General features: G+C 42.8%; 2 protein-coding genes across 2 annotated transcripts; both read left to right on the top strand.

Moving 5' to 3' along the window:
- Positions 1–610: 610 nt before the first annotated feature.
- On the top strand, positions 611–9,230 carry LOC124012412 (zinc finger protein 16-like). The gene is made up of 3 exons (XM_046326001.1): positions 611–1,465; positions 7,326–7,444; positions 7,645–9,230. The coding sequence occupies exons 1-3, from the start codon at positions 1,216–1,218 to the stop codon at positions 8,731–8,733; spliced, it is 1,458 nt and encodes a 485-aa protein (XP_046181957.1). The 5' UTR covers positions 611–1,215; the 3' UTR covers positions 8,734–9,230.
- LOC124012417 lies at positions 7,677–13,768 on the top strand. Its single transcript, XM_046326005.1, has 4 exons — positions 7,677–7,812; positions 10,794–10,925; positions 11,226–11,310; positions 13,074–13,768. The coding sequence occupies exons 3-4, from the start codon at positions 11,235–11,237 to the stop codon at positions 13,625–13,627; spliced, it is 630 nt and encodes a 209-aa protein (XP_046181961.1). The 5' UTR covers positions 7,677–7,812; positions 10,794–10,925; positions 11,226–11,234; the 3' UTR covers positions 13,628–13,768.
- The last annotated feature ends 421 nt before the right edge of the window (positions 13,769–14,189 follow it).

The raw sequence follows: 14,189 nt of genomic DNA, 5'->3' as shown, positions 1-14,189 counted from the left end.
CAAGGAGAAGCCCTTCAAGTGCAAAACTATGTTACAAGAGCTTCTCCTTCCTGTGTAGCCTTACCAGACATAGGAGTGTCCACAACCGGGAGAAATCGTAGCAGTGTAGCTTGAGATACACACAGGGTATGTCTGAGATAGTTATCATGTGAAGTGTCTCGATCAACCACATACCCCACATTAACCCTTTGGTAACTTGTCATTTGAAACAGGCTTGTGAATACCTGTTTTTAGAGAGACAGTAAACCTAGGCTAGAACAAGGACAGTTTAATATTTACCTTACTGGAGGTGATGTAGATGGAATAAAGTCATTCTATTATTTTCTACTCTATTCTTGCTAACACTGTTCTTTCTAAACCAGTCTGCTCTCAGCTTTAAATAAACTTTTCATATGAGTTTTGATGTGTAATGTAATAAGCACTACCCTATTTCAAAGAACAGTGTGACTACCTTTTTCATTTAACCATACCCTTTGGTGACTATTTAACAGTCGGATGGCCTGGAGATGGAAGCTGTTTTTCAGTCTCTCGGTCCCAGCTTTGATGCATCTGTACTGTCTCCACCGTTTAGATGGTAGCTGGTGAACAGGCCGTGGCTTGGGTGGCTGAGGTCCTTGATGCTCTTCTTGGCCTTCCTGTGACACCGTGTGCTGTAGATGTTCTGGAGGGCAGGCAGTGTGCCCCTGGTGATGCGAGGGGCTAACCGCACCACCTTCTAGAGAGCCCTGCGGTTGCGGACGGTGCAATTGCCATACCAGGCGGAGATAGAACCTGACAGGATGCTCTCAATGGTGCATCATAGGGGCCTGCCTCATGAGGTTGAAGAGGTGCAACACCACACTGTGTGTGGATTGACCATTTCCGGTTGTCAGTGATCTGCATGCCAAAGAACATTAAGTATTTTTTTAATGGGTCTATTTTTGTGTTTTTGTACTATGTAGTCCCCCCCTTTCCTAAAATTTATATTGTATTCCTATGGGTTACCACCCTGTACGGTAGGTGGCGGTATGCACCTCTAATAATTGTTTACAAACCGCCGTAATACCAAAGAAGAGAACTGACCGAGAACATTATCCACGTCAGAGTTTTGTGTTATTATTTAGACGTTTGTTAACACCATTTCACTGCATAGCATCACATACTTACCCCATAATTCGCGTTGGAGATGGGACTTGGTTGATATGTTATCTAGGTAACGCTAGATAGTTGCTAACAATGGCTAACTGTATGGTGTTTCACACTCAAATTGCCTCCATTATGGAGGTGCTAGCGAATGCAGCCGTGGCAGAGATTTGTAAACTCGTAGATGACGACTATGCAGTGCTTCGTTTGGAAGTAACTCAAAGCCAGAAAGAAAACAGGACATTGCGGAGGAAACTACAACTATTGGAACTGAAGGTGGCACAGGAGCGTGTCCTTCCCAGTAATGTCAAGATCCTCGACCGATACAGAGGAATTGCAAGAGGTACATTTTACAGGAAGCTGAGGCTGCGGGGCCTATCGACCCTTTCCGTCTGCGCATGTGTGAATTCAGACGTGTTAACCAGAATTGGGTCTTGGTCCATTTTTGGATAGTATGCTATAATTCCACTGATTTATTTAGCTATTTTGCAAAGACACCATCATATTCCAACCAGATTATTTGCTGCATTTACCATTATGACACATGGAACATAACCAATCGATCTATAAATAGTACATCAAAAAGTGATGTAGTGTTTCATCCTTGCCAATCCCAGGCAGTGAGTACGTTGACATGCACAGTAATACTTCGATATTATTAAACTGATTATGGCAGTTGGCCGATTATTCAATAATCATGTAAACACACTGTTTATCTTCATCAGCATAATGTCCAAATCGAATTCATCATACGGCAATTAAAATAACCAGTTTTTTTTAGCAATCTTTTATATTATTAGAGCATATAAACACCTACATCTGCGTTTCAGCTTTGTATTTGATCTGCCATGTGCTAGCACCAGCCGAGAGAGCGTCCCTCTTTTGCGCAAGTGAAGTGAAGCCTGACCGACAACGTCATTGCATCAATTTGCTTAACTCTGCTTTCAAACTTATTCATTGTGCAATCCCAAAAAGAATCCTGGATATGTGTGCAACAAAAGTTCGACATTCACCTGTTCCTACTAGTTCTGTCTAGTCTATGCATACAATATGATGCATATGTTGAAGATATCCAATGTATGCACCACACAGAACACTCTGCAACAGCAATGCTGTGAGGGCAAACGCTGCGTTCCAATGGGAGTAAATGTACTTCTGTCCCAAAACGCGATGGCAATGTCTGTGTAATGGAGGCGTGAGTTCTGAACAACGGAATGTAGTTTTCATGTTTCAAACTTTTCATGGCCGAACTCTGAATCAAAGATCCTTCCCAAAAAGAACATTGTCCTGTGGTATAACGTTTTATTTTGATTGGCAATTTTCTGCATTCATCATGTAGCCTGATATCAGATGTGTCCATATATAGAGGATTATTAGGGAAAGCGTTCTTGCAAAACATGTAAATGTTTAATCAAACTCTTATATTAATCTGTACTGTAGTCCAGATTGGATTTAGAAAGAAATAATTCCCTCGCTATGTCGATCACAACTTATTTATCTCAAAGTTGCTTTGTAGAGATCACGAGAAACAATAAATAGGAGTGGACGCATTGATGATAGATTGACAGTATGGCTGAGCCCACGGTGGATCAGCGCATATGTTTTTGTTGATTGCTACACTAAGGGATGGTACATTTCATGCTAACATCATGCTTTCATTTGTGTTTGGAGCTTATTATCAGTTTATAAGTTAGAATGTTAGCAAGCTAAATGTCCCTTACCTTGAGCTAAGAGCTCTTGGGGCATCTAGGAAGGAAGGACACCTGTATCTTTGTCGTGACTGGGTGTATTGATACATCATCCAAAGTGTAATTAATAACTTCACTATGCTCAAAGGGATATTCAATGTCTGCTTTTTTCATTTAATTTGATCTACCAATAGGTGCCCTTCTTTGTAATGCATTGGAAAACCTCTCTGATCTTTGTGGTTGAATCTGTGTTTGAAATTCACTGCTCGACTGAGGGACCGTACAATTATCTGTATGTGTGGGGTACAGAGAGGAGGTAGTCATTGAAAAATCATGTTAAAAAACTTGTTACTTGTTAAACTTCTTATGGCTGCGATCCCGTTAACAGGATCGATATGACAACAGCCAGTGAAAGTGCAGGGCGCCAAATTCAAAACAACAGAAATCTCATAATTAAAATTCCTCAGACATACAAGTATTTTACACCATTTTAAAGATAACCCTGTTGTTAATCCCACCACAGTGTTCGATTTCAAAAAGGCTTTACGACGAAAGCACACCAAACGATTGTTAGGTCTGCACCTATACACAGAAAAACACAGCTATTTTCCAGCCAAAGAGAGGAATCACAAAAATTAGAAATAGAGAGAAAATGAATCACTAACCTTTGATGATCTTCATCAGATGACACTCATAGGACTTCATGTTACACAATACATGTATGTTTTGTTCGATAAAGTTCATATTTATATCCAAAAATCTCAGTTTTTGGCGCGTTACGTTCAGTAATGTTTCGCTTCCAAAACATCCAGTGATTTTGCAGAGAGCCACGTCAATTTACAGAAATACTCATCATAAATGTTGATGAAAATACAAGTTATGCATGGAACTTTAGATCAACTTCTCCTTAATGCAACCACTGTGTCAGATTTCAAAAAAACTTTACAGAAAAAGCACACCATGCTACAATCTGAGTACAGTGCTCAGAGCCCGAACAAGCCATAAAGATATCTGCTATGTTGTGGAGTCAACAGCTGTCAGAATAACATTATAAATATTCACTTATCTTTGATGATCTTTATCAGAATGCACTCCCAGGAATCCCAGTTCCATAATAAATGTTTGATTTGTTCCATAAAGTCCATCATTGATGTCCAAATACCTCCTTTTTGTTCACGCGTTCAGTACACAATCCAAACTCTCGACGTGCGGGCAAGTCCATGCGAAAGTTCAGACAAAGTCATATTACAGTTCGTAGAAACATGTCAAATGAAGTATATAATCACTCTTTAGGATGTTTTTAACATAAATCTTCAATAATGTTCCGACCAGAGAATTCCTTTGTCTGTAGAAATGTGAAGGAACGCAGGTCTAACTCTCACGTGAGTGCACGTGACCAGCTTGTGGCACTCTGGCAGACCCCTGAGAGCCCTCATTCCCCCCTCCTTCACAGTAGAAGCACCAAACAAGGTTCTAAAGACTGTTGACATCTAGTGGAAGCCTTAGGAAGTGCAATATGACAAATACCCCACTCTATCTTCCATAGGCAATGAGTTAAACCTACAGACCTCAGATTTCCCACTTCCTGGTTGGATTTTTTTCTCAGGTTTTTGCCTGCCAAATGAGTTCTGTTATACTCACAGACATCATTCAAACCCTTTTAGAAACTTCAGAGTGTTTTTAATCCAAATCTACTAACAATATGCATATATTAGCAACTGGGCATGAGTAGAAGGCAGTTTACTCTGGGCACCTTATTCATTCAAGCTACTCAATACTGCCCCCAGCCATAAGAAGTTAAGAAAAATTGTACTCCTGAACTCTTTTAGGCTTGCCATAACAAAGGTGTTGAATACTTAAGGCCCTAAGACATTTCAGCTTTTCAATTTTTGTTAATGAGTAAATATTTCAGAAAAACACTTCCACTTTGACATTATGGGATATTATGTGTAGGCCGGTGACAAAAAAAATATCTACATTTTAATCCATTTCAAATTCAGGCTGTAACAACAAAATGTGGAAAAGTCAAGGGGTGTGAATACTTTGAAGGCAGTGTAACTTGTCTAGTCTTGTTAGCTAGGTAGACAGCTTGTTATACAGTAACAGTCAAACATTTGGACACACATACTCATTCCTAATTTTCTTAATTTTTTACTATTTTCTACATTGTAGAATAATAGCTAAGACAAATTATGAAATAACACATGGAATCATGTAGTAACCAAAGAAAGTGTTAAACAAATCAAATATATTTAATATGTTAGAATTCAAAGTAGCCACCCTTTGCCTCGATGACAGCTTTGTATAGTCTTGGCATTTTCTCAACCAGCTTCACCTGGAATGCTTTTCCAACAGTCTTTAAGGAGTTTCTACATATGCTGAGCACTTGTTGGCTGCTTTGCCTTCCTTCTGCAGTCCTACTCATCCCAAACCATCTCATTTGGGTTGAAGTCGGGTGATTGTGGAGGGCAGGTCATCTGAAGCAGCACTACATCACTCTCCTCCTTGTTCAAATAACACTTACACAGCCTGGAGGTGTGTTGGGTCATTGTCCTGTTGAAAAAAAAAATATAGTCCCACTAAGCACAAACGAGATGGGATGCTGGCTTAACCATGCTGGTTAAGTGTGCCTTGAATTATAAATAAATCACTGACAGTGTCACCAGCAAAGCACACACCACCTCCTCCATGCTTCACGGTGGGAACCACACATGCCGAGATCCGTTCACCTACTCTGTGTCTCACAAAGACACAGCCGTTGGAACCAAAATCTCAGATTTTGACTCATCAGACCAAGGGACAGATATCCAGATATTGCTCGTGTTTCTTGGCCCTAGCAAGTCTCTTCTTATTGGTGTCCTTGAGTAGGGGTTTCTTTGCAGCAATTCACCCATGAAGGCCTGATCCACAAAGTCTCCTCTGAACAGACGACGTTGCGATGTGTCTGTTACTTGAACTCTGAAGTATATATTTGGGCTGCAATCTCAATTGCAGTTAACTCTAATGAATTTATCCTCTGCAGCAGAGGTAACTCTTGGTCTTCCTTTCCTGTGGCGGTCCTCATGAGAACCAGTTTTATGATGGCGCTTGATGCTTTTTGTGACTGCACTTGAAGAAAGTTCTTGATATTTTCCGGATTGACACACCTTCATGTCTTAAAGAAATGATGGCCTGTCGTTTCTCTTTTCTTATTTCATAGTTGATGTCTTCAATATTATTCTACAATGTAGAAAATAGTACAAATAAAGAAAAACCCTGGAATGAGTAGGTGCATCAACTTTTGACTGGTACTGTATATGCTGGTTGTTTGCATGCATAACTGATGTTTATAATTGTAAGGGACACTTCCTGTTTTATGGATCATATTTACATTTACAGTGGGTGAGCTCCATTCCTGACAGGCTGATCAGATTCAATAGCAGTCTGAGGCAGATTAGTCAGGATTCTAACTTGTATGCAGTTTTATTGCTGATGCTTTTTACAGGCAGACTAGCAGTCAGTGCATTATATATATGATCAAGACTGAGTGGGCTCTATTCCTGGCGGGCTGATCAGATTCATTAGCCGCCTCAGACACTGATAAGACAGGATGCTGTCTAGTAGGCTGTCTGCAAGGAGCTTTACATATCAAACAGCCTTCAAGGCAGTATCCTGATTTATCAGCCTCTGAGGCTGTTATGTAATCTGATCAGCCTGCCAGAAATAGAGCTCAACCCTTGGATCAGATATGCATCTGCCCGTAAAGCACTATGACAGCTAATCTGCCTGCAAGGAGCCTTACCTATGAAACCGCCTCCAAGGCAGCATCCTGACTTATCAGCCTCTGAGGCTGAATTTGAATGTGATCAGCCGTTCAGGAATGGAGCTCACCCACTGTAAATGTAAATATTATCCACAAAACATTATTTCCGCTAATAATTATATACATATCAGTTATGCAAGCTAACAACCAGAGTTGCTAACAAGACTACGTAGCTAGCTAACTAGCTAGCTCCCTAGCTAGCTCCCAAGGCTAGAAACGTTAGCTGCATTGTTCCTTGCATGCTATTGGCTGTGGTCTTGGGGGTGACATGCAGCCTGGGAGACGGTGCAGCCGGGGAGACCGTGTTGCCTGTCAGGCATTGTTCAGGACTTAAATGCCACCCGTCAGGCATTGTTCAGGGCTTAAATGCCCCGCATTGCAATCAATGCAACCACAGGGCTTCTTGATGAAGTGGTTATTGTGCATCTGAGCAAATGAATGGATAATGCGGGGTACTTTTGATTATCTCGTGATCTCGACAAAATAACTTATGTCGTGATCAAGAGAAGTCATGATCTTGAGGGAGCTATTTCATTTATTTATATGTTCTCTTTGAACTTCCATAAATCTGACTATCCACAATAATCACATTATTGTATTATTGTGTGTATGTAACTGTACTCTGTGTCAAAACTGTCAATAGTGTACAATATAGCTTTGAGCATTGGCAGTACCTAACTTAACCACCTCTTTTCCCCCAATCACTCTCTCAGGGGAAGGACATCTCACTGGAGGCCACAGGATCTCTGTGAAACCAGCGGGACACAATACATGGCGAGATGACCAACGAGTCACCGTTGATGAGGGGAGTGGAACCTTTATCATGATAGAGGTTAGTGTAATAGTATTACATCAAAATTACAGTACATTAAATGTGGCCAGTTTATTTCAGAAAGGCTCCACTCAGCTATTCACTTGCTTACAAGTACATCCTCATTTATCTGCCATAGAGGAGCTTGTGAAACTTCCCTAGGACATTGTTATCCAATGTAACTCATGTAACGGTAATAACCTCCTCTCTTTTTGTGTCAGTCTGCAGAAGCTGCAGGTCCTGGGGTCAAGCTTGAGAGGTCTGAAGGAGAGGGAGACCCAGGGCAAAGCAGAGACATCCAGCTTGGAGCAGCTGGAACGCCCCCTGTAGCCACGGAGAACCCCACCACCACCCCGGCGCCCCCCAGGTCCCGATGCAGCATCATGGAGGTCAGTGGCACGCCGAACGCCGCCCTCAAGTCAGAGACAGACACAGAAACAGAGACTTTAACGGGGCTATTCCGACTGGACTGTCCTGCTCCTCGCTCAGAGAATTTACTTCATGGGAACCTGAGCCCGAGGAAGATTCTGTCCCATCAGGACTCAGGTGATGCGTTACAGACTGGCAATGATCCATCCTGTTCATATGCAGCAGAGACAGAGATGATACCTGCTGACATGCCTGTGGGCTTAGATACACAGACTAATCTAATGAGAGAGGACTGGAACCAGTACAGTAGTAGTGTATACTCTGAAGGGTCTCTAGATAAGAAAGGGGAGGGTCTGGTCGTAGATGAGGTGACTGTGAAAGTGGAGGATGACGTTCCTCTGACATGGAATGAAGACCAGACTCATTTAGGAGGACAGTCGCAGGGCAACACTAGTGACTTCTTAGACTACAGGGAAAGCTTAGAGACCAATCTAAATGTGTTCAAGGATCGTGACCCAGTGTCCGCGTTGATGGGACCTTCTGATTCACAAGGCTGCGTCCTTTTTGATCAGGTGCTGAACTCAAACGACAGGACTAGGGCCCAGGCTCAGGGAGGGGGAGCAACATCGGACAATAGTAAAGAGAAGCGGTTCCTCTGCATGTTCTGTAACAAAGGCTTCAGCTGCTCCCAGAAGGTGGAGATCCACCAGAGGGTCCACACAGGAGAGAAACCATACAGCTGTACCCAGTGTGATATGCGTTTCGCTGAGGCTGGCAGCCTGAAGAGGCACCAGAGGGTCCACACAGGAGAGAAACCCTTCAGCTGTACCCAGTGTCATATGCGCTTTTCCCACTCATCCAGTCTGAAGAGGCACCATAGGGTCCACAACCCTACAGCTGCCCCCAGTGTGAGAAGAGGTTCTCCCACCAGAACCAGGTGAAAATGCAGCTGAAGGTCCACACGGGAGAAAGGCCGTTCGCCTGTACCCACTGCAGGAAGAGGTTTTCAGAGAGGAGCTACCTCAAGCTACACCAGCAGAGTAACCATTACACTCGATAGCTTCTGACGTTTAGCTCAAACCCTGTATTAAAGCAAAGATGTATTTTTTATTGTTGTCAGCAGAAAAGACCCACAGATGCATTTGGAATAAAGAGATTAACAGATTTCAATGTAGAATATTCCTGGGTAGAATATTTCATCCAGACATTGTGTGATATATAAGCCTAACATGTGTGTTACATATTGTGTTTGTACTGTGTAGGCTATATGATGATCTCATTACTTCCATTCATCTACTTTCCCAAGATACTTTTAATGGTCAAATCTATGCGGTTTATCAAATTCATGGAGATTTTTAGTTTGGACAAGTGTATGTGTGGTTTTCATATGGTGTATTTAAAACTTGTTTATTTAATAAATACAAAATGGGCCTTTTCATTCTTACACTTTCATTGAGAATCGTTTAGTACTTCAGCACTTTGGATTTGAAAATGACTGAGGTTAATATGTAGACTGTCAGCTTTTATTTCAGCGTATGTATTTTCATCGATATAACCTTTTAGAAATTACAACACTTTTGGTACATAGTCCCCCCTTTTTTAAAGGACCAAAAGTATTGGGTCAAATTCACTTAAGTGTATTAAAGTAGTCAAAAATTTAGTTTTTGGTCCCATACTCCTAGCACGCCATTGATTGGGTCGGCAGGGTAGCCTAGTGGTTAGAGCGTTGGACAAGTAACCGAAAGGTTCAATTCCCCGAGCTGAAAAGGTCGTCAGCTCTGTCGTTCTGCCCCTGAACAGGTAGTTAACCCACTGTTCCCCTAGGCCACCATTGAAAATAAGAATTTGTTCTTAACTGACTTGCCTAGTTGAATAAAGGTAAATTAAGTACACCAAGCGTGTGACTCTACAAAATGATTGGATGCATTTGCTGTTTGTTTTGGTTGAGTTTCAGATGATTTTATGCGTCTAACTTTCACTCATCATTATTCAATATTCATTCAGTACTGTCTGTAATCATGGTAAATTACACAAGTGAATTTGTCCCAATACATCTGGTCCCTTAAAATGAGGGGACTATGTACAAACAGTGCTGTAATTTCTAAACGGTTCACCCGATATGGATGAAAATCCCCTCAAATTAAATCTGTCGCTCTGCACTTTCATTGTCATTTCATCATTTCAAATCCAAAGTGCTGGAGTACAGAGCCGTAACAGAATTGTCACTGCCCCAATACTTTGATCTCACTGTACATCAGATTTGATCTCACCCTGTTCTGTATACACCCAACAGCGCTTTATAACCAATATACACAAAATGGGACCTTTTTATTTATCTTTCTCCCCAATTTTGATCTTGTCTCATCGCTGCAGCTCCCCAACGGGCTCGGGAGGCAAAGGTCGATTCATGCACCCTCCGAAACATGACACGCCAAACTGCGCTTCTTAACACCCGCTCGCTTAACCCGGAAGCCAGCTGCACTAATGTGTCGGAGGAAATACCGTTAAACTGACAACCGAGATCAGCCTGAAAGCGCCCGGCCTGCCACAAGGAGTCGCTAGAGCACGATGAACCAAGTAAATCCCCCCCGGCCAAATCCTTCTCTAACCCGGACGCCGCTGGGCCAATTGTCCGCCACCCTATAGGACTCCCGATCACGGCTGGTTGTGATACAGCCCGGGATCGAACCCGGGTCTGTAGTGACGCCTCTAGCACTGCGGCACTCGGGAGGCCAAAATGGGACTTTACATTTGAAGACTTTTAGACTTTTGTCTGACGGTTACTTAACATAGCCTACTTATATTTACCCACAAGGTTATATTTGTGTCCACCATGATGGGTTTAAAAACAATGATGTCATTCTGTAACTACAGTGTAGGACTCAGACGTAGTGGGGATGGGTAAAAACTCAATGTTGAACGAGTGTTTATTATCTGTATGTATGTGTACGTACCTGAGGTAGTGTATGTCTGTGTAATCTGTATCACCTCCCTCTTCCAGGAGGAGAGGGTCCAGAGGTGCTGCTGGTGAAGAAAGAGGGGTGTGGGGAGGGTCTGGGGAACCCTGAGGGGACCATGGTCATGGAGGACAACCAGACTACACCTCCTCCTGAACCCACAGAGTGTCACTGAGGTGAGTCCATCCAGGTCTTGATTAATTTTGTCTTAAGTGTGGGACCATGCCATTGAATGATCAAATCATTAAAGTGTCAAGTAATCAAATCAAATTGTATTTGTCACGCTCTTCGTAAACAACAGATGTAGACTAACAGTGAAATGCTTACTTACGGGTCCTTCCCAACAATGCAGAGAGAAAAATAACTAGCATGTTTGCATAATACTCAAAGCACTCCCTCATTGCCCAATCAGAAGATGCTCCATAGCAGGGTGCTCATATCAGATTTCTTGATCGATCCAACATCCTCTCTTACAGTCGGTAGACATGGAGGATGGGAAGCCTGATCTGCTGCTGGTCAAAGAGGAGACAATAGAAGATGGACCAAAGATGGGGGAGCAAGGTAAGGGAGAAATACATGTAGCCTACATACAGTAATAGATCTTCAATGGCAATAGTGATGCACTTGGTTGTTTTTTTTGTTTATTTTATAAATTCATAAAATTATATCAATATGTTAAAATATAAAAACACACATTATAATGTATGAACTTGACCAGGTAACTGATTTAAAACTTATTCCCTCTACAATGCCTGTAAAGACTATTTTGTAACGGTGGTTGGCTGGAGGCCAACAGAGGAGACTGGGCTGCCATCTTGGATTCCCAGACCCAAGAGCCCGGGGACGACCGAGCAGGCCAGGACCAGAGGCGGAATAGTGGAGGTCAATAGATGGGACATCATCCACAACTCTGGGTTGGGGAACAACCCTTTAAACCACAACCAGAAACAGACGGTAGACACCAAACAACAACTGAATTTAGTCTCCATGACAACAGACTGGCTGAGACCAGAGCGAGGCGTAGATTTGGTCTTTGGGGGCAGGGAGGTGTCTGTATGCGGCTGAAGAGAACAGACACAGACTCGGCTAGCGATGCTCCGTCCTGCTCCTATAGTTGTGATTCAAAGAGACTGTTGGCGCCTCAGGTTAACCCCCTAACAGGTGCTGCCTTCAGTCTGCCTTCTATAGGATCTATCAACTGGAATATGGATCCTGCGACAACACAGACACTCCCTGGCCTTCATCCTCCTCACACTCTCCTAATGTGCAACCAGACCTCAGTCAATGCCAGTGCCTCAACACTAAATAGCTACACAAGCCCATTGACAAATTACAGTAGTAGTGACGTTATCAGTAGATCTGGTGGCAAAGAGAAGCGCTTCCCGTGTTCATTCTGTGGGAAAGTCTTCAGTTTCCCCAAACAGGTGGAGATCCACCAGGGGACAAATCCTGACGTTGCCCCAGTGTCAGAATAGTTTCTCCCACCATTACCAGCTGAAGATGCACCTGAAGGTCCACACGGGAGAGAGGCTGTTCACCTGTATGCACTGCGGGAAGAGGTTTTCAGAGAGGAGCTACCTCAGGATACACCAGCAGAAAATGCACACGGCCCATGTATAGAGTATACTGACATGTAATGTAGTACTAGTTAGTTTGTAGTTCATTCTGTTGGTTTTGGATGTAGTAGGGAACTGGATGAGGTGAACTGAGGAAAGAATGAGTATGATGAGGCAGAGTAGATGATATGGTGATGGTTGGTGTGATGGTGTCTGTACAAATGCTTCACTGATGAAGAGTGACAAACAGTCCCTTTAGGTTGATACTGATGTTTTATAGTGAGTTAAGGATAGTGCCTTTATGCATGTTTACATGACATGAAGATGTATGTAATCTTGAACCTTTTCCAAAGTACTCTCAAATTAATTTGATCAAAGCGAGGTTACCAAATTTACAGAAAAGGTAGCGTTACCATAGTGAGTAGTTATTCTACTTATATAGTTTTTTTTGCAATAAAAGTACCGTACTTCAAAGTTATGTGATTGTATGACTATTTTGTTGAAATTAAATAGAACATTTACTCTGCTGATTGACTTGGTTATTTTTGTATCACTGCAGGGACTAAGTTTCCATTATCTCAGTTGAAACATTATACCTAATTCTTGAATCAACACATATGGACTTTTTTTATAATGAACTCCAATGGCTCTATATTGTACTTGAATCACAGTATTAGATGGGCTTGACTGTGGTTTACATTTCATAATGTATCGTTTCTTATATAAACCTTTTATGCTCTTCTGTACAATGTGTCTTGTTGTCTACAGTCCATGAAGACCTGCTGGTATCCAGTGTTACTGGTGGGAGAGACAGGACATCGGAGTTGGCTGGTCACAAATCCTGGCTCCGGATCAGGACCCTGGATGAGAAGTCTTCGCTCTTCCTTCCCGAGTCAGAACCAGGACCCAACCACGAGGGACAGAGACTCCACCACCACACAGAACACAACCAGTGGACAGGTGGACTGAACAACCTCAGTCCTGGTGGTCATCAGAGAGACAGAGGCTCCAGTCAGGGATCCAGTCTGCAGCCCAGACCCTTCTCTTCACAGTCTCAGAGCAGGGATGTAGCAGGGCCTGGGGCTGATAGAGATAGACCCTCCTGTTCCTATGATACAAACACCACAGTATCCATTATGAACAGAGCAGGTCATCCTGGGCTTCAACCTTCAGAGGGAGTGGTGAGAGACCTTCCTGTTGGTAGTCTATCAGCAAGTATGTCTTCTCCTTTAGGGTCTTGTCTAAAGCGTAGTGACTGGGTTCATAGAAGGGCCTTCCTCAGTTACTTAATGATTACCTCAAACAGCATGTTAGTTGTGTAGGGCTTAATGATGTTGATGGTAAAATATGTAGCATGAAAACAGCTCTGTTAATGTGACCATTACATCAGTGCAGTTTTCAATTATTTTATTTATCCATTATTTTACCAGGTAAGTTGACTGAGAACATGTTCTCATTTACAGCAATGACCTGGGGAATAGTTACAGGGGAGAGGAGGGGGATGAATGAGCTAGTTGTAAACTGGGGATTATTAGGTGACCTTGATGGTTTGAGGGCCAGCTTGGGAATTTAGCCAGGACACCGGGGTTAACACCCCTACTCTTAGGATAAGTGCCATGGGATCTTTAAATGACCTCAGAGAGTCAGGACACCCATTTAACATCCCATCCGAAAGACGACACCCTACACAGGGCAGTATCCCCAATCACAGCCCTGGGGCATTGGGATATTTTTTAAACCAGAGGAAAGAGTGCCTCCTACTGGCCCTCCAACACCACTTCCAGCAGCATCTGGTCTCCCATCCAGGGACTGACCAGAACCAACTCTGCTTAGCTTTAGAAGCAAGCCAGCAGTGGTATGCAGGGTGGTATGCTGCTGGCTAAC

This window comes from Oncorhynchus gorbuscha, linkage group LG24, assembly GCF_021184085.1.
Source record: "Oncorhynchus gorbuscha isolate QuinsamMale2020 ecotype Even-year linkage group LG24, OgorEven_v1.0, whole genome shotgun sequence".
Lineage (NCBI taxonomy): Eukaryota > Metazoa > Chordata > Actinopteri > Salmoniformes > Salmonidae > Oncorhynchus > Oncorhynchus gorbuscha.
Note: the sequence above shows the minus strand (reverse complement) of the source record. Positions and strands in the feature narration are given on the sequence as shown.